This window comes from Dasypus novemcinctus, chromosome 21 (assembly GCF_030445035.2).
Source record: "Dasypus novemcinctus isolate mDasNov1 chromosome 21, mDasNov1.1.hap2, whole genome shotgun sequence".
Classification (NCBI taxonomy): domain Eukaryota; kingdom Metazoa; phylum Chordata; class Mammalia; order Cingulata; family Dasypodidae; genus Dasypus; species Dasypus novemcinctus.
Window position 1 is genome coordinate 67,233,798 of NC_080693.1, and position 20,780 is coordinate 67,254,577.

General features: G+C 40.8%; 1 protein-coding gene across 1 annotated transcript; it reads left to right on the forward strand.

Annotated features, from left to right (window-relative positions):
- The first annotated feature begins 1,473 nt into the window (after nt 1-1,473).
- On the forward strand, nt 1,474-20,562 carry METTL2A (methyltransferase 2A, tRNA N3-cytidine). The gene is made up of 9 exons (XM_004478541.4): nt 1,474-1,625; nt 1,833-1,924; nt 3,606-3,955; nt 5,267-5,316; nt 9,231-9,291; nt 10,589-10,728; nt 12,501-12,607; nt 14,966-15,031; nt 15,936-20,562. Exons 1-9 carry the CDS (start codon nt 1,516-1,518, stop codon nt 16,088-16,090), a joined length of 1,131 nt encoding a protein of 376 aa, XP_004478598.1. The 5' UTR covers nt 1,474-1,515; the 3' UTR covers nt 16,091-20,562.
- The last annotated feature ends 218 nt before the right edge of the window (nt 20,563-20,780 follow it).

The following is a 20,780-nucleotide window of genomic DNA, read 5'->3' on the forward strand; positions in this document are numbered from 1 at the left end:
TGTTTGCCCAGAGACCTCACAGCCACATCTTCCAAACTTCTTCCAAAAAAATTATTGTTGGTACTGCAAAAGATTAAGAAAAATGAGTTGTATAGGCCAACCAAAGATAATTATATAGAATACAGTTTGGGATACTTTACCTCATTTCGCCAAAAGGGCACATTTTGAGCTTTTCAATAGCTCTAATTATTGGAACTTTTCAAATAAAGACAAAAAGTGAGCTATCTGCAAGAAAATACTGAGACAGTTGATTGGGAGCACTAACAGCTTTTGGAGTACAGAGAGGCAAAGCTGCTAGATGAGAGAAGCCAATGCCAAAACAAACATGAATCAACCCAAATCTAAACAGCCTTGAGAAAATATAAAAATCCTTGTACTTGCTTTTTGGCAAAGTTTTTGTTCAAGATGTTTCAAAAGATCTTGAGTATGGTAAAAGTATTTTATCTTCAAATAAAGTACAAGTTCTTTACTATCTTATCTTTTTAATTCACTCGCATATTTTTCTCCATGGTTAAAAAGGGTTTAGTGCCTGTACCCATTTCTTTGGTGAGAAAAGTATAGAATCTCCCAGCGCTCCCTAAGTTTTGCCTAGAGAAAGAACGTGCAGTGTGAATAAAGGACCATTGTTTACCAATGTGCTATGCCAAGTACTGCACCAATTAACTAAAAATCCCTTTCTTCTTTCTCTTCCAAGGAGTAGCCATCAGTCTTCTCTTGGAAGTCTTCTTAACTAACCCTATCTGATGTTGAAGACATACTTCTCAAATCTTTTGAGAATCAATTTGCAGTAATTAGGAAAATCAAAAATGTATCAATACAGTAACCTAAAAAGTAAATACAAACTATGTATTACAATCTTGATTGTGCTAATATAGAATGGATAATTCTAAAAGATAAATGGTTATAAAAATTATTTTAAACCTTTCCTTGGATATTCCATTGGATTTTACTGGTAAGCCTTATGTTCAGGGAAATCATTTCATACCAAAAAAAAAAAAAGGGAAACTACATCATGAAGAGCTGACTATAGAACCTGAAAAATTTTCCTGTTTCCTTAACCTGCTGCCTTTAATTCTGGCCATCAGCTCCACCGTGGGAAAAGGTACACTTTAATTCAAGTGATTTCAAGATTTTCCTTACAACGTGAAAGAAACTGGGGAACCTGTTATAAGATCCCAGCATTGAACTCGGTGGAACGTCTCCCACTTTCTTCCCGGCCTGCACTTCCGCCAGCCACAGCTCGGGGCTAAAGACTTCGGGGCGAAATTTCGCTGCTCAGGCCCTTTCCCCAGAGAACCCCTCCCTACTCAGTATCTTGCTCGGGAGTGCTCCGGGGCGACCCGATCACCGGACTACGCAGCCCTCCCGCCCCGCCTCCCTCCGCCCCGCCTCCCTCCGCCCCGCCTCCCTCCGCCCCCTCTTTTCCCGCCCAGACTCCTTGCCTTCCGGAAGAAGGCGTGGTTCCTCAGGAAGGTCTCGCGTAACGGAAAGGTGGGTATTTCCGGCTCCGGTATCATGGCAGCTTCCTATCCTGAGGATGTGCTTCCTGACTCCAGCGCCAAAAGGCAGCAGTTTGGAAACCGGTTCCTGAGCGATCCAGCGCGCGTCTTCCACCACAATGCCTGGTAACCGCCTGCCCCTCTGCCCAGTCGGCGGCTCGCTCTCTGCCTTGCAGAGCTCCGAAAAGCCCCAGAGCAGTCACCACAGGCCACGAGGTCCACTCCCCTACCCGAGGCGCTCTTCTCCCAGGGGAGAAGCGCTCCCGGGCCAGCGGCTCGTCCTGCCCTCATCTGGGACGGGAGACCCCTAAACTCCCTGTTTGATTTGCCCAGGGACAATGTGGAGTGGTCGGAAGAGCAAGCCGCGGCGGCGGAGAGGAAGGTTCTCGAGAACAGTGCCCAGCGGGTGCCTCGGGAGAAACAAGGTGCGCCCAGGTGGTCTCTGTCATCGACAAGACAGTGTACTGCTAAACGCGTCTTCCCGGAAAGGCCAGAGAACCAAGGCCTCCATGAGCCTTTATTTCTAGCCTAATCTGGAGCTCCGGAGTAGAACGGAACGGGGAGGGAAGGGACAAGGAAGGAAAAGGCTACACCTTAGCAAAATCTTGCTGGGGAATAGAAGATATTTTAAGTTTGGGGTGCCTTTTTTCTTGTTTTTATTTGTTTTGTCTTTTGTGACTTGATTTTATTTCCTAGTGGTTAAATTGTAATTAAATTGACTAGATCCATAATGATGTGGTTATCCCTTGTCACCCTTGTAGTTACATGATCATCCTAGAAAATGTGCTTTCTCCATGATCACACTTTGAAATGTTTCCTCTGAAGCTAGGTAGATGGAAGTGGTCAGATTCTCTACATCTGGGGAGAGGGGCTTAATGACTGGTGAATTAAGTTTTTTTCCTTGTGTGATGGTTATGAGGATTTAGGACCTCACAGCCATGGAAAGGTGGATAAGTCAAGCTAGATAAGAGGCAGCTCCTCCTGGAGAAGTGGATAATTCTACTGCAAAATATCCCTGGACACTAAAACTAAGACTGCTTAGTCCTGTGTCCTAAGGGGCAGTTGAAGGTAAGACTAGAAATTGGAGAGTAATACCCACAGAAAGAGTTGTATACAACAAATAGAAGATTCCAGTTACAAAACATTCTCTACATACTTTGGGAGACAGAGACTAGATCAAAGCAAGTTAGATTTGGCAGGGATTTTAAAAATCATATATTCCAATATCCTGTTTTTACAGCTAAAGAAACCTGGACCTTAGAGTGTTAAGTGCCTTGCCCAGAGATAAGCAAGTTAGTTAACAGTAGCAGTTAAATCTAAAACCCAATTTCTGGGGAGCAGATGTGCCTCAAGCAGTTGGGCTTCTGCTTCCCATTTGAGAGGTCCCAGATTCAATCCCCAGCCCCAGTACCTCAATAAGAAAAAAAAATTATTTTTTTTTTTTAGGTTTTTATTCTTCCTACTATACTACTCAGGTTCCTGGATTAACAAAGAGCAGAAAACAGAAATCTTTTGCCTTTATCACCTTAAACAACAGCTTTCTTTAGTCAACACATTTCTTTAGTCTCCTGTCTTCTGATTCATCAAAACCCATGTTAGTAGTAACGAATCTAATTTTGGTCTCTTCACTATGGACAGAAGAACATGTTTAAAGAAGAACTTCCCAGATGGTACCAGCTATGTTTACACTGGGAACAACTCAAGAACCTTTACATTTTAGCTTATTAAAAAAAGGAAAGAAAGACAGAGGGAGAATAACTGTCCTCAAATACAAAAGAGTTGAACCTTTTGACTGTAAGAATAAGACAATTTTTGCTTAATGTTAGAATTTTCCAATAGTTATCCAAAGATGTGGGAAGAATACTGGTAGGTAGTAAGGTCTCTAAGTTTATGATTCAAGCAGAAGTTAGACTCCCTGAGAAGGATTTTATAAAAGTGATTCAAGTATAATGATGGATGGTAGGACTAGATTACCCCAAGTGCCTCCAGCCCTGCCATTCCATGGCTCTACTTCAGGATGCTTTTGGTGAAACAGAATAATTGACATTAGATACAAATAAAATATTTGAGAGATGGCTTATAAAATTCTTTTTAAAATATTCACAGTTGACTATGAGATCAATGCCCACAAATACTGGAATGACTTCTACAAAATCCATGAAAATGGGTTTTTCAAGGATAGACATTGGCTTTTTACTGAATTCCCAGAGCTAGCACCCAGCCAAAACCAAAATCACCTGAAGGATTTGCTCTCGGAAAATAGGAAGAATAAAATACCTGAATGCAGAAGCAGCGAGGATGGCCTTGGCTTAATAGAACAGCACAAGCATTCTTCAAACAGCCTTGGACATAAAACTCTGATGCCTCCTGGGGAGACTATAACTCAGAAACTTAGTCAACTTGATATTTGTGCTCATGAGTTTCCTGGATCCTCAGCCACCTATCGAATACTTGAGGTAACCTTCCTTTGTTGCTGTATTTGATTTAGTAAATCTGTCATATGGAGTGGCTCATAGAGAGGCTAACTGCATAAAAAAGTCCTCTGTCTGATGAAGCTGACTAGACTTGACCCTTGGGTTGGCCTAGAATCACCTGCATTTTTTCAGTTAATGAACTACCCTAAGTATAGGACAGCTGTCTGATGGTCATGGCAGACAAAGGTGGACCACCTACTACTACTACCTGGATATGCCCATTTTGCATGCAAAAGTTGTAGTGACACGCTGTATTGGCTACATTGCCACTCATACAGGCAAATGAGCTCAAGATAGCAGTGCTGTCCTCCTGGAAGAGTCCCAGGTTATAAGACAACTTCTGTTATTTTTCTAATATAGTTATATGAATAGAGATGGATGGTGTCTGTTTATAAGGACTGGGTGAATTCTTGTTTTCTGAGAATGGGTGGTATTGTAAAGGTGAGCCCAGAATTGGAAAAGTAGCTAGATGGATACTGTAATATAAATTCACGAATGGTGGCTCTACGCTCTACTGTATGACCTGACCTCAAGACAAGTCCCTTACCCCCCCCTTTGAGCAGTGGGACTGCTGATTAAGAGAATTAATTAATTGAGATAATGTATGTAAAATGACTAAGAACAGGCACAAGGTAAGCCCTTAGTAAATGGTCACTGTTGTTATTATTATCACACAGTATCATATTTAGAATGGGTTACTGTGGGCCCCTTTTCAAGAATATTTTCAGCCCTTTTAGAAATGTTTTCCCTCTAATATAGTGGAGCTTAGTAAGAAAATGTTTCATCTACAGGGCCATTTGGTAGAATTCAAAAAGTAAAGTGAACCACGCCCTTGATTTGTCTTTCTTTCTGATATTTCCCCATAATTACCATACCATCTCTTGGGAAAATTACCTGTTAGTAGAATCTGTGGTGCCCACTTTTCACTGACGATTTTAGTGGCAGCAGAGAAGTCCTTTACAACAAAAGTTTCCCATTAATTAAACACATTTAACTGTTAGGTTGATAATCCATAACACATTAAATGAGTATATTATTTGAATAACAAAAAAAAAGTGAACCATGCCTTTTTCTAGACCAACTCCCTTTTGCAAATGGTAGCCCATACTTTTGTCTTTTATGACCATCGCTTCAATCCCTTGTAAGAGCAGGGAATATACTGGGTATTATCCAGCACTGGTCACTACACCTTCCCTAAAACAATTAAACAGTTATTTTATTATTGGTTAGCCAGTTTCAGAAAAATTAAAGCTTTGGAAAGTTCTGTGAATAATAGTTCTTTTCTGTCAATAGGTTGGTTGTGGTGTAGGAAACACAGTCTTTCCAATTTTACAAACTAACAAGTAAGTATGTTGTAAAGTTGAACTATATGACAAGAGGTAAAAAGTGGGGGTTTGTTTTTTTCTCAAAACTCTCACTATATTCAAACTATTAGCAGTGGTTATTGGGAAGCATGGTTTACAGGGGATTTAGATTTCTATATTAACCATTAAGGGGTTTTAATTTAATTTGAAGTATGTTACTTTTGTCATCAGGGAAATCAGTAAGATTTAAAATTTCTTAGAGTACTTATAGTGCCTTTCTCTAAGGTACATGTTCAGTCTCTCCACACGTGATCTCTGCAGAACAGTTGGTAGCTAGGCTGTCATTATCCCATATTAGAGAGTTATTGCCATTAATCATCAGTGTCATCAATGATGAGTGTAAATTGGCAGCACCATCTTCGCCACTGCCTAGTTGCCACTGCCTGTGTTCCAAGTCTTACTAGAAACTACTTGTTCATGTAATTCACTTACTCAGAATTGACAAGCTCTCTACTTATGAATCAGATTTAAATTGTTCAGTGTTCAGTATGGCTTTCAAAACCCTATACGAGTTTATGACCTATGTTGGTTTGGTTTGGGTTTTGTTTTTCAGAGATTTTCTTTTTTTTTTTTTTAGAAGTGAGTTTGCAGAAAAATCATACAGGAAATACAGAATTCCTTATACTATGCCCCTCACACACATACTTTTCCCTATTATTAACATTTTGCATTAGTGTGGTAACTTTGTTACAATTGATGAAACAATAATATTATAAATATGTGGTTAACTCTAGATCATAGTTTATATTAGGACTCACTATTGTACAGTTCTAAAGCTTTATATATATATATATATAATTTTATTGACATGTATCATTCATACATGAACATACGTAACCAGTAAGTGTGAACTTACAAAACAAACACACATATCATCGTGCAGGGCTCCCATACATCACTCCACCACCAACACCTTTCTTATATTACTACTAACTATAACCCATATTCATTTTTTGTTTTTAATTCTGGTAGCATAAACCTAAAGTTTCCCATTTTATCTACTTTCAGTTATACAGTTCAGTGGTGAATCACATCCACAATGTTATGCCCACATCATTATCATCCATTACCGAAACTTTTCCATCACCCCAAAGAGAAACTCCATACCAATTAAGGATTAACTCTGCATTCCCCATTCCCGCCTGGCCCCTGGTAACCTATATTCTAGTTTCTGACTTTATGAATTTCCATATTCTAATTATTTCAAATAAATGTAATCATGTACTAATCGTCCTTTTCTGTCTGGCCTATTTCATTCAGCATTGTCTTCAAGGTTCATCCATGTTGCAGCAATGCATCAGAACTTCATTCCTTTTGAGAGCTAAATCATACTCCATTATATATATATGCCACATTTTGTTTATTTACTCACCTGTTGATGGACACTTGGATGCTTCCATCTTTTGGCCATTGTGAATAATGTTATTGTGAACATTGGTGTGCATATATCTGTTCAACACTCTGCTTTCAGTTCTTTTGGATATATATCTAGAATTGGGATTGCTGGGTCATATGATAATTCTATATTTAACTTTCTGAGGAATTGGTAAACTTTTCCACAATGTATGCCCTGTTTTTTTTGTTTGTTTGTTCTGCTTTGTTTTAGGAGGTACCAGGGATTGAACCCAGGACCTCATACATGTGAAGCCGATGCTCAGTCACAGAGCTATACCTGCTTCTGCCCTAATTTTTAAATAGTTGTTTCGTGTTTCTTTGAGCCATGAATTACTCCTTTCAACATAATGCCTTCATTCATCCTTCAGTTAAATTTGAAGAATGTCCTTTACTTTCTCCCTCACACTGGATGGTGACATGCTCATGTCTTTCCCTAACTCTTTGCTTTCCTGAAATGTCCTCCTTCATTTCTACTAGAATATATCTTTCCTTCCTCAAATTTTAAGTCAGAAATGTCCCCAAAACTTCCCTAATTAATATAATATAGCTATGCAGACTTTGTATCCCTCTAGTGTTTCTTGTGTTGCCTTAATGCACACTTCATTCATGGCAGAGGTTCTTAACATCATTTTGTGCCATTTCTGGTTAAACCTTTGGATCCCTTGTAAGGCTGGTGTGGGTTTTTTAAATTTTTATATATAGCAGCTTTGTTAAGATATGATTTAAAGTTTATAGTTCATTGGTTTTAGTGTATTCACAGAGTTGTGCAGCCATCACTACAGTCAATTTTAGAACATTTTTATTACTCTAAAAATGTATACCATAGTCATTAGCAGTCACTCTCCATTTCCTACCTCCCCCACCAAGCCCTAGGCAACCACTAACCTTCCTACAGATTTTCTTGGCCTAATGTTTTTTAAATGTATAAAATAAAATAGAGGAAACTACTTATTTTTAAATATAATTTTATCCACAAACCCAGTTAAGGACCTCAATTTATATAGTTCTTTGCATGTGTTTTTTTCCTCATGACTCGTTACCATAGTTTTCTGATTTCAAAAGTAATACAGAAAGACAGGGAACCAGATGTGGCTCAAATGATAAGGCTTCTGCCTATCATATGGGAGGACCCAGGTTCAGTCCCTGGGGCCTCCAGGTGACAAAGAAGAAGAGAACGTGTGCCTGTGCAGCAAGCCAGTGCCCATGTAGGTGAGTCACACAGCAAGATGATGACACAACAAAGGAGAGATGAAGGGAAGAGTCAAGGTGAAGCGCAGCAGAAACCAGGAACTGAGGTGATGCAGCTAACAGGGAACCTTTCCACATCAGAGGTCCCCAGGATCAAATCCCGGTGAATCCTAGCTGAGAAAAAATGAGAAGAGGAAACCAAAAAGAGAAATAGATACAGAAGATCACTCAGGGAATGGATACAGACAGCAAAAACAGCAGGGTAGGGGGAGGGGCAAAGGAGAGGGGATAAAATAAATAAATAAATATTTTTAAAAAAGAAAAGATAATATATGCCCAGAGTAGAAAACCTAGAAAAGATAGAAAAAAAACACAAAGAAGAAACAAACACTACCAGTTATCCCATCAGCCAAAGATAACCTCAATGGAGGTTAGAAGTAATAATTTATGAATTAGTAAAAGAAGTGTTTTTTTTAAAAAAAGGATAACTACTGTTAATCTGATAGTTTATATGTCCTTATCTCCCTGACCTACTTCCCCATTCCCAACCCCCACCCCCCAAAATCTGAGCTTACAGATTGCTTTCTATTTTGAACGTGATTTATGCAAGATTGCTTTCTGTTTTGAACATGATTTATGCAGTCCCTTCATATTAAATATACAGTGTATTTCATAGTTGAAAACACTTGGTCATTATTAATATTAGGTTTAATTTAACATTTATTATGTTCCTACTATGTGCCAAGACTTGTACAAGACATTGGGAATAATGAGAACCATAAGTACAGGGATTTTGTCTTATTCATCTTTGTCTCCCCAGCATCTAGGAAAATGTCTAATGCATAGTGGACCCTCACTAAATGTTTGGTGAGTGAGTAAATAAAAGCTGTGGTCTCTGCTGTTGTGGCATTCACAGTGTGGTGGGGGCAGGCAGATGGGAACACACATGTTGCTGGTGTGGAGAAAGTGCCAAGGTAGCTCCAAGAGACAAACAAGATTTCTCATGGTGCCATCACGCAAGGCTAGATTTGAATGAAAAGTGGGTTTCTGTAGATGGAAAAAGAGAAGGGGAGATTGTTTTGAAACTCACTGATTGTTTAATGAGACTATATTAGCCGTATCCACAGGGCCTAAAAGAGGTTATTATTCAAAAAAGAATCTAACCAAAATGAAATATGTTGTGACAGATAGGTATTTCTCTGGATGACTGGTCCTCTGCTACTTGATGTTTAACTCTTGTTACACAGGAAAGGAAATAGACCTGGTCCAGTTTGTAAACGTATTGTTCTGTTGTGTTCTGCCCATTTCAGTGACCCAGGACTCTTTGTTTACTGTTGTGATTTTTCTTCCACAGCTGTAGAGCTGGTCCAGGTAAGTGCCATGGCTGCTATCAGTAATTTTCACCAATTAAAGGAAAAGGGATCCTTAGGATTCAGGTCTCTAGCTATTTTGTTATTAGACTGTGGTCTAAAAAATAAAAGATTTACTGGAAAAAAGGAAAGGGCCAGGCAGGAGTCCTGCATGTACCTCTTAGCAGCTATTTGTTTCATTTAGGGTTCTTTGAGTTAAAAGTAACATGTAGACAAACTCACCTACTAAAAAGGAATCCAACTCTCAGGCTGAACATGTACCCAGGCATGGGGACAGACTGAAACTCAGCCCTGAAATTTGGTCAGATAGCACGGCAGGCTGGCTGGCAGGGATGATGTTGCCTCCCCCTCCTAACATCTCAGCTGCCGCCTCAAGTTCCTGGTATCTTATCTCTTGCTGCCCAGTGCCCATTTGCTTTATTATTTTTTTCTCTTTGCAAACCAGCTTTCTTTAGGTTTTTCCTGGCATTGTACGTGGCCCAGATATGCTGGGCCCTCCCAGCCCCTTACAGGTCCACCCAGTTCAGGTGTTTGAAGGGCCTCACTAGAATGGCATGGCCCGATTCCAAAGGGCCTGGAAAGAATGTCTGGTTGCCTCAGTTGACAAATCCATTTCCCTTGTTTGAATCATCTGTGGCCAATGATAAAGTCAAATTCTCAGAGAAGAGGGACTTGGAAAGAACAACTATCCTGAAACATGTCTATTAAAATCATGCGTATAATGCTTCTAGCATGGGAGCTCAGGAATTGATAGCTCTCTCTCTTTCTGGATTTAGTTATCTAGACCAGAAGAATGTTAAGGCTTATCTTTACTGAATTTAATAACAAAATACAGGTTAAAATTTCCACATCTGGGGAATTAGATTTTCTTGCATAACTCTATGGTTTATGTAATACTCTGCAGTGGGAGTTGTTTTGAATCATGCTTTTTATATATGCTTTGTCGCTTTCCTGGTGATATTTTTCTCTTCTCTTGGTCACTTGTCTTCCTGATCACTTTCCAGTTCTCAGGTCTGACTTGCCAGTAAAGGAGTGCATCAGAATAGAGAATACAAATAGGGAAATCAGAAATGTTCCATTTTAAAAGCCACCAGTGCCTAATTAGAGCCCACAGGATCTTCCTTCCAATTATTTCTGGTTGTCCCCTTTGGATCTCCCCAAAACACATTTTATAAGGATTAGAACTATATCCCTCAGTGAGTAGTAGCAGTAGTTATATTTCAAACAAGACAAACTTTTTTTGAGGCCATGGTAACTTTTTCTAACTTATTTGTATCTTTTCCAACTGTTAACCACAGACACATTCAGAGTACGATCCTTCTCGGTGTTTTGCCTTTGTTCACGACCTGTGTGATGAAGATGAGAGTTACCCAATACCAAGAGACAGTCTTGATATCATCATTCTCATATTTGTTCTTTCATCAATTGTTCCAGACAAGTAAGTTCTTGGCCCTTTTATCACTAGTGTAACAAAACAAAGTTTGGTCAGCAACTTTGATATCAAAGCCAAATGCTAAATTAAAAGGTGTTATTTGTGTCTGTAGTCAGGAAACTGCTCCATCCACACCATAAGTGTCTCAACCATTTTCCTAAATTTGTCTTTAAGTCCAGCATCTGTTTGGGCCTCCAGACTTCTGCTTGTTAACTACAATGGTTGGTTCTTCTTTTCACTGTATTGTTTAACATTCTCAAAGAATGGAGGGGTGCATGAAGAAATTCTCACTGTTGATAATCTCATAACCTGTTTCAGAACAATGGTTGCCACAGTTGTTAGATGACACCCATTATTGGCCTTTTAAATGCTTGAAAGAAAGCAAGTTTATTAACAAAGCTCAAAGTTTACATTGAAGATTAGCTAAGGTAACCCTGTTCTCTTATGTTTATGTTCTTTGGAAACTGCAGTACAGGAAAATTCCATAAAGTCAGGATTAGACTGAAAGAAAGCCAGTTGCTCTACCCTAAAAGATATGGTTAAAACCTCATACACATCAGGCAGCTACTAATTATGATGAAAATACTGTTTGAAGGAATCAAATCTGGTCAGAGAGATGAGGGCAAAGAGGTTCAGGTACCATCAACTAACACCAAATAAGTCACGGTCAATTTGCAGACACCGCTGAGTCAGGACCAAGGCCGGGGGCTTGGCAAGGACAAGTGGTCTGGGTAAACCACATCCCCAAAACCATGGGGTCACCTAATGGGTGGAGGCTTCAAATGTTTACTCAGGGAACGTGAGAGCCAGTCAAATGATGGTGAAGGCAGTCAGTAAGCAGGTATGGTAACCAGGTGTCACGTAAATTTTAAATTCTTGAAGTCTTCGTCTCACAGGCATTGTATGTGCTACGAATAAAAAGGTGAGAGATGCATGGGAAGCGGACTTGGCCCAGTGGTTAGGGTGTCCGTCTACCACATGGGAGGTCCGCGGTTCAAACCCCGGGCCTCCTTGACCCGTGTGGAGCTGGCCCATGTGCAGTGCTGATGCGCACAAGGAGTGCCATGCCACACGGGTGTCCCCTTGTAGGGGAGCCCCACATGTAAGGAGTGCGCCCCGTAAGGAGAGCCACCCAGCACAAAAGAAAGTACAGCCTGCCCATGAATGACGCCGAACACACAGAGAGCTGATGCAGCAAGATGACGCAACAAAAAGAAACACAGATTCTCGTGCCACTGACAACAACAAAAGCAGACAAAGAAGAACACACAGTAAATAGACACAGAGAACAGACAACTGGCGGGGGGAGAGAAATAAAAATAAATAAATCTTAAAAAAAAAAAGATAAGAGATGCAATCTCTGCATTCAAAGATGTCACACCTGATGAAGCAGGCAGATGAGTCAACTAGCAATACCTGCAGTGGGTGGTCACATTTCCGCTCAGAGAACCTCATGGGTAAAAGCCAGGATGGCTTCCCACAGAGCCAGGAAGAGAATACGCACACTGTTACCCCTGTGGTGGAGCTCTGCGGCAGAGACAATTTGTCCCCTGGGCCTCTTCATACTGAAAGGAGTGGGTGGAAGCCCGTAGTTGTGAGCAGGAAGCAAAAGCACAGCAGAGGTTGGGATGTGCAATCAGGCTCTAACCTACGTAAGGGGAGAGATGCTAAGACTTCAGGGAGCTTGGTATGTCAGGGTGGGAAAGTCCACTTACTCTTCAGGATATGCTAAAGGAGACTTGATGTTCTCTCCCTGCTGCTCACTCCCCACCCCGCAGGATGCAGAAGGCTATTGACAGACTGAGCAAGCTTTTGAGGCCCGGAGGGTTGATGCTTCTGCGAGACTATGGCCGCTATGACATGGCTCAGCTTCGGTTTAAAAAAGGTATTTCACCACTATAATCAAAACAATGGTTTTGCCATGAGAATAGACCATACGAATCACTGGAACAGAATAAACACTCTGGACTTAGATCTCTATAATTATAGCAGTTTAATATGTGACAAGAAGGCTGGTAAAAGATATTTCATTACATAAATAATTTGAAATGTGATAGGGCAAAAAATAACATTAAAATGTACCTAGAATAAAAATATTTTTAAAAAGAATCCATGGAACTATATAATACAAACAGCGAACCCTAATTTAAATCATGGATTAAATCTATAATACAATTGTAAAACTGTGCACACCAATGATGAATGCAAGGTGTTAATAGAGTGGTATTTGAGAACCCTGTGTATTTGATGCATAATTTTTCTGTACACCCACAACTTCTCTAATTAAAAAAACAAAAAAGTTTAAAAGACCTGATAAATTGAGAAAAAATATTTTCAGTGCATTTAACAGATAAAGAGTTAGTATTGGAAAGCGGACTTGGCCCAGTGGTTGGGGCCTACGTCTGCCTCGTGGGAGGTCCGCGATTCGGACCCTGGGCCACCTTGACCCATGTGGAGCTTGCCCATGCGTGGTGCTCATGCGCCCAAGGAGTGCCGTGCCACACGGGGGTGTCCCCTACCCCCGCGTGGGGGAGCCCTGCGCGCAAGGAGTGCGCCCCATGGGGAGAGCCAGCCAGCTCGAAAGAAGGCGCAGCCTGCCTAGGAGTGGCTCCTTGGGGGGCTGGCCCAGCAGGATGACGCAACAAAAAGAAGCACAGATTCCTGTGCCGCTGACGGCGGCAGAAGGGGACAAGGAAGAGGATGCAGCAGGTAGACACAGAGAGCAGACAGCCGGGGCGGGGGATGAGGGGGAAGGGGAGATAGGTAAATAAGTAAATAAATAAATAAACCTTTAAAAAACAAATTTGAATGACTTGCAGTCCAGTGGAGGAAAAAGGGAAGAGAATAAAAATTATTAAAAAAATAAAGAGGGAAACGGACTTGGCCCAGTGGTTAGGGCGTCCGTCTACCACATGGGAGGTCCGCGGTTCAAACCCCGGGCCTCCTTGACCCGTGTGGAGCTGGCCCATGTGCAGTGCTGATGTGCACAAGGAGTACCCTGCCATGCAGGGGTGACCCCCATGTAGGGGAGCCCCACGCACAAGGAGTGCGCCCGTAAGGAGAGCCGCCCAGCGCAAAAGAAAGTGCAGCCTGCCCAGGAATGGGGCCGCCCACACTTCCCGTGCCGCTGACAACAACAGAAGTGGGCAAAGAAACAAGACGCAGCAAATAGACACAGAGAACAGACAACTGGGGGTGGGGGATTAAATAAATAAATCTTTTTAAAAAAAAATAAATAGAGTATCTGTCCTGTTCAAGAGGCTGTCAGCAAATTGATAAGGAAAATATCAACAACCCAACTGAAACAATAGGCAAAGAATATTTAGAGTTGATTCACAGAGGAACATATCCAAACAGCCAATATACAAAATATTGCTCATCTTCACTAATAGTGAATGAAATAAATTAACAAAATAACAATGAGATAGAACATCTCTTGCTAGCCAATTCAAAGAAAGAGGTTTGCTTCTCCATTACTGGTAGAGTTATCGCCTTTTATAAGCACCCTGGCACTATCTGTTTAACCCAACAGTCCTTTTGGGAATTGTCTGTAGAGATAAAAACAATCAGTACCTAAAATGTACAAGCAAAAACTGGAAACAAAGGTTCTGGGTCAGGGAATGTTGTACCTGTCACCTGAGGTAGATCCCACCACTGGGCTTGTATTCTATATTACCAAGTGAGAAAGGCAATATGCAGATGAGTATTTTAAACTTGATCCCCTATTTGTTTAACAGTTGTTGAAAAGAAAAAATATATATATGGTACGCATACACACACAAACTGTGTGTGAGGGTATATACATATAATTATATTGGCATTCATAAAAACAGGATTGCACAGCAGGTTGTTAAATTGAGATAAGGTTGGAAGATTAGCAGCAAAAGAAAGGGTATCCATGATAAAAATGGTGCATGTGTTATACTTAGAAATGTGTCTGTAAACGCATGGAGAGCCATGTCAAAGGACGGTCAAAGTGGTAATGGTGGTTATTTCCTCAAACTTTTCCTCAAAATTAGCTGTATTGCTTGACTTTTTTTTTTTTTAAGTTTTATTATTCCCTTTAAGCTGCTATTCTCCAAAGTACCATTCCTTTGTAGGAGGAAAATTGCACATTCTGCCAGAGTACCACATATAACCAAGAAATGCTTGTGTTCTCTGCGTAAGAATTTGATATTTTAATTCACATGTAATTAGCAATGAAATTCATGATTTTTCTGGACTTTACCATGTCACTCTGCAGGTCAGTGTCTGTCAGAAAATTTCTATGTGAGGGGTGATGGCACCAGAGTTTATTTCTTCACACAAGGTATGAAAACTGATCTTTATTTATGCTTAAGGTCCCCAAAATACCAGATTGAATGGTCCTCAGTGTACACTCAGAAATAGAGTCTTCTAGCCCCCCCCCCCTTCTGCAGCCTTTTTCGTACAGTTCTGCACCCTCACCCCCTACCCTCAGGCCAACCGAACTGTTCTCCGTTGGCTTGTATGTGCCTTTAGTCCTCTGCCTTTGCTCTCCCACTCTCTCCTCTGCCCTGTCTCCCACCTTGCCCAAAACGTTTTGCAAGACACCTCTTCAGTCCAGCCTGTTTCACCTTCTAAGTTTGGTTGTGCCTGAAGGTGAACTCACTTCTCACTGTGTTCCAGGGGTAATCAGACTGCTTTCTCTTTTACCTCTGCCCTGAAATGGGTGCCCTCCCATGGGCTGCCTCCCTACCAGTACCTTATGAATATTCCACTCCCAGGCCCCTCACTTCTTCACCTTCGTTAGGTCACAAAGCTCTTGGAGCCTTTGGTTAAAGCTCTGGCACTTCTCCCCTTAAAAAGTTGATTGATATACACATATGCAGATTTTTATATATAACTTTAAAGTGTCCACGGAGGCCTAAAAGATAAACCAGAAGTTTAAAAACCCTTTCCTTGTAGCCGATCATCAGCTTTTCACCTTCTTAAAAATTTCCTCATCAGCTGACACTTAGAGAATGTCTTCCTAGGAGTGCCAGGTTTCTCTTTCCGAATGATTTGGCTTCTCCTATCTAAACATGAACTTGCTGTTATCAGACACTACATTTATAACAAAACAGTTCTGCTAATACTTAAAATACATAAATAATGACAGCAATCTCATGAGAGCCTCATTTAATGTGGGAAGTGGTAGACAATGCTTTTTCTTCAGGGAAAAATATAGAAATTTCTTCTCTTTTCCAAACCAGAGGAGTTGGACACACTTTTCACTACTGCGGGACTGGAAAAAATTCAGAACCTGGTGGATCATCGATTGCAAGTGAACCGGGGGAAACAGCTGACTATGTACCGAGTTTGGATTCAGTGCAAATACCGGAAGCCTCTTTTGTCCAGTACCAACTAAGGGGGCACCAGTTCCTGACATGATGACAGCTCATTGTGTTTCTGGCTTTTTTTAAAAAATCAGGGAGCCAATATGCTCCAACAGTTGGTGCCCACCTCCTGCATGGGAGGTCCCAGGTCTGGTTCCCAGTGCCTCCTAAAGAAGAAACAAGCAAACAAGCAAACAGACAAGGGAGCCATGGGGGTGAGGGGGTATGATCATAAAAGAAAATCAGGGAGCTGATGTTGCTTAGTGGTTGAGCACCAGCTTCCAACATACAAGGTCCCAGGTTCAATCTCTGGCCCTGGTACCTCAAAAAAAAAATCTTGAATTTTAAAAACATAAGAATTTATTTCTATGTGAAAGTACTAGATATGATAGAGTGTTACTTGACTGAACATTGCATTAAATTATTTGGAAGTACTTGAGGTAGTTGATTGCAATTGTTAGTACAAAATGGATAAATATCTAAGTGGTGAGGGAAGCACACCGAAGAATCATGTGTCTTTGGATATTGTCCTGACTCAAAAATATTCCTATAAAGAGTATCAAAACATGGTATCCTTGGGAAGGATTTGGTTATGGTCTCCACTTGACCTTAATGCCATGGACATTTAAGCATTTCCCCTCTAAGTAACCTGTGTCTAAAAAATTAAAAGGATCTTTATTTTTAGCAAAATCATCTCCTTTTTTTATTGTGCTCTTAAATATTTGACACAAAAAGAATTGAGAGAACTTCTTAATTTTAGGTATACCATTTCTTATGTGATTGTCCTTGTTTGGTACTTTTTATTGTCTGCTTTTTTTTTTTCCGTTAACACTTATACTTGTTTTCTTCTTGATAGTACATACCTTTTTGTAAGGTGGGTTTTTTTTTTGTTTTTTTTTTTATTTTCCCCTCCCCTCCCCTTGCCCTGCTGTTTTTGCTGTCTGTATCCATTCACTGTGTGGTCTTCTGTATCTGTTTCTCTTTTTGATTTCTCATTTTTCTCCTCTAGGATTCACTGGGATGCAGTCCTAGGGACCTCTGATATGGAGAGAGGTTCACTGTTAGGTGCGCCACCTCAGTTCTTGGTTTCCGCCGCACTTCACCTTGACTCTCCCCTTTGTCTCTCTTTTTGTTGCGTCATCATCTTGCTGCATGACTCATTTGAGCAGGCACTGACTTAGCATGTAGGCACTGGCTTGAGGCATGGGACTGACTCATCGCAGCGCTTCTTTTTCACCAGGAGGCCCCAGGGATCAATCCCAGGTCCTCCCATATGATAGGCGGAAGCCCTATCACTTGAACCACATCTTCTTCCCTGTAAGGTATTCTTAATTTTTGCAAGTAAGAAATTCTTAATTCTGCATTCCTGCATTTTGGATTTTCAACTCAAATATTCATTTTATTACTATTTCACCTATAGTTGTGAAAATGCAGCAAGACACAAGCAATTTTTCTCTTTAATAACCTAAAATTTCCATAACTGAGGATATTTTCCATATTGAAAAAAGAAAAATAGCCTCAAAATAATGCCTGACTCTCACCTTTTTTTAAAAAAAATTTTAAAATAAACAGTACAAAAAAAGCACAGTACAAGAATAATGCAGTTGTCAAAGAATTATTTTTTTTCTGAACCATTTAAGAGTAAGTTGCAAGATGATGACCTAATACCTCTGCATACTTTAATGTATAATTTCTGTAACCAAGGACATTCTTTATCACCCAAAGAGGTCCATGAAAATTAGAAATTAACATATAACACCATTCCATTTCCCCCACTTGTCCCCATTATGTTCTCAGTTCACTACTGGGAAAGAAAAAAAAATTGTTCTATGTTCAGTAGTTGTCTCCTTCAATCTGAAGCCTTGCTTTCATGACCTTGACACTTGCAGACTCACTCAAATTGATGTTTCCTCATGATTTCATTCAGGTTATACATTTTTGGTGGGAATATCTGAAGTTTTGCTGTGTTCTTCCCATTGCATCATATCAGGTAGTACCTGGCTGAATTTCCCCATTACTGGTATTGTTAACCTTGATCACTTAGTTGCAGTGGTATCTGCCAGGTTTCTCTACTGTAAAGTAATTAGTATTTTGAGGCAATCTTTGTGACTATATAAATACCACATTCCTTAATCAAACGTACCTCCTGTTGCAACATCTATTGCTGTTTCTTGACTGAGTTATGGTGGCTGCCAAGTAGTGGTTTTCTAATTCCATCATTCCTTCTACTTACTAATTTTTCTAGCATAAGAAAAAGCTTTCTCTCTTTTCTATTTACTTATCTTTATGTGGACTCATTTCTATTTTATCCAATGGTTATAATCCATTACTATCATTGTGATGCTCCTATTGCCCCAGATTTCACCACTGGGAGCCCCTTCAAACTGATTTCTGTGATCTTTTGACATGTCCCCATTATTCTTTCAGCTCTTCGTTTAAGCACAAGATGTTCCAGATTGAAAATGCACAGTCAAATCAGCCCATTTCTCCAAGGTTCCTTTTGGTGGGAAATGGTATTTAGAAATCAAGAACTGGGCACTAAGTGCTGTTGGGTGTTGCTACCCCAGGTCGTCTCAGCAGACAGCTAGGGAATATACATATGTATAAAGAGATACATCCACATACCTATACACCTACAGAGAGAAAGCCAGGAGCTCAGAACAATACCTTTAATTTCAGTCAAATATCACAGGATTTATTCTAGTTTTCTCCCTTTCCATATTTGTAACTCCCTCTTCCAACGGTGAGGTGCCTGGTTCCCATGATTCTCAGTATATTTATCTGTTGGATCAATCACCTCACCAGCAATCTCCCTTTTTTATTTCTTTAATTTATTTCTCTCCCCTTCCTCCCCCCCCCCCTCCGGTTGTCTGCTCTCTGTGTCCATTTTGCTGCATGTTCTTCTTTGTCTGCTTCTGTTGTTAATCAGCGGCACGGGAATCTGTGTTTCTTTTTGTTGCCTCATTCTTGTTGTGTCAGCTCTCCGTGTATGCGACGCCATTCCTGGGCAGGCTGAACTTTCACACTGGGCAGCTCTCTTTACAGGGCACACTCCTTGCACTTGGGGCTCCCTTGCGCAGGGACAGCCCTGCATGGCAGGGTACTCCTTGCACTCATCAGCACTGCACATGGGCCAGCTCCACACGGGTCAAGGAGGCCTGGGTTTGAACTACGGACCTCCCATGTGGTAGACAGACGCCCTAACCACTGGGCCAAGTCCGCTTCCCCCAGCAATCTTTTGATGCTACCCACACATGGATGTCCTCCTCACTTCTCTTGGACTCTTTGACACCCCATTCCTAACCACCTTTGTCAACACCCTCTTCAACCTGCCCCAACTCCAATACTTGGCATGGGGCCACTGGTGCTCCCTGCCCCAGACTGACATTACCTCCTTTACTTGGTTCTGCCCTGTGGCTTTTAGGTAGAAGGATGAGAGGGAAAGGAAGAAGGGAGCTTCCTTCTTTTACATTATATTCATTTATTTTAAAGCTGGAGAAGATGAATCACTGGAATAGTGTTATATTTTTCTTTAGAAATAGAGTACATAATACTAATTTAAATGGTCCACTAAAGACCTTCCTTTGGCATCTGTGACAGTTTGAAGTTCTTTTTTGTATCCCAGAAGATGATGTCCTTAATCTATTCCTGTGGGTGTGGTACCCTTTAATTGCATTAGATTCATTTTAGGTTGCTTGATGAGATTGCTTTTAGTTGGACTGCCTCAGTGAGGCACAAGAAGTTGTGTTTCTGCCTTCTTGCTGGGCCTTACATAAAGAGACACAGAGAAAGGAAGCTACTGTATTGATCCTGCCATGTGAGAGAAGAGCAGGGAAGCACAGAAGCCCCGAGAGGCTGACATAGGTCCAGGAGTCTGGAACCAGCAGAGCACAGAGGCATGAAAAGAGCCTCCCACGGGGCTGGTCCCACGGGGCTGGTCCCACGGAGCAGCTCAAGCCGGAGCAGACGAGCCCTGCCATATGCCTGATTGCCACGTGGCAGGACACCAGGATCAATAGTAGCTGACTTTGGTCATAGTGGTGAGTTGATGTATGGGACCACAGTATGATGTTATGCATGTTTGTAAGTTCACAGCTTTTACTATACACTTACTGTTTATGTATATTCATGTGTAAATGATATAAAAAATAATAGGATGGCTTGGGGGGAAAATACACAAAATGTAAGATACTTTGGTTAGTAAGATTTTAAGGATGCTCTTTCATCATTAGTTAAAAATGTTTCATAACAATGAAGGTATTGGTGGTTCGGTGAGGTATGAGAGCCCTGTACGATGTTACGTACGTTTGTTTTGTAAGTTCAAAGCTATTACTATACACTTATTGTTTATGTTTATGTATGAGTGATACACTTCAAAAAATGTTTTTAAATTTAAAAAATAGAACTGACTTTGGTGAGAAGGGATCTCCATCCCTTGATTTGGACATTTCATGGCCTCAGAACTGTAAGCCCTTACCCCAAATAAATACCTATAGAAAGCCAACACGTGTCTGGTACATCGGCAGTCCTGAGACAGCAGCCCTGAAGAATTTCAAAGCAACAAGTTTTTACTCCATCTTCCTATCACCTGGCTTAAGTATAAAAGACAAGCCTCTTTTATACTTGTCATCTGCTTAGCAATCATCCTCTGCTTTTGAACTTCTGTCAGGCCAAGTTGAACTCTATCAGGGACTGTACTTAATTTTTCAGCCTTGGAATCAC

Bases quoted from the DNA above. Each gene is read 5' to 3' on its own strand.
- METTL2A (XM_004478541.4), top strand. From the start codon at position 1,516: ATGGCAGCTTCCTATCCTGAGGATGTGCTTCCTGACTCCAGCGCCAAA. The intron at 3,956-5,266 runs GTAACCTTCCTT...TTCTGTCAATAG, and splicing joins CCACCTATCGAATACTTGAG to GTTGGTTGTGGTGTAGGAAA. The intron at 12,608-14,965 runs GTATTTCACCAC...GTCACTCTGCAG, and splicing joins TCAGCTTCGGTTTAAAAAAG to GTCAGTGTCTGTCAGAAAAT.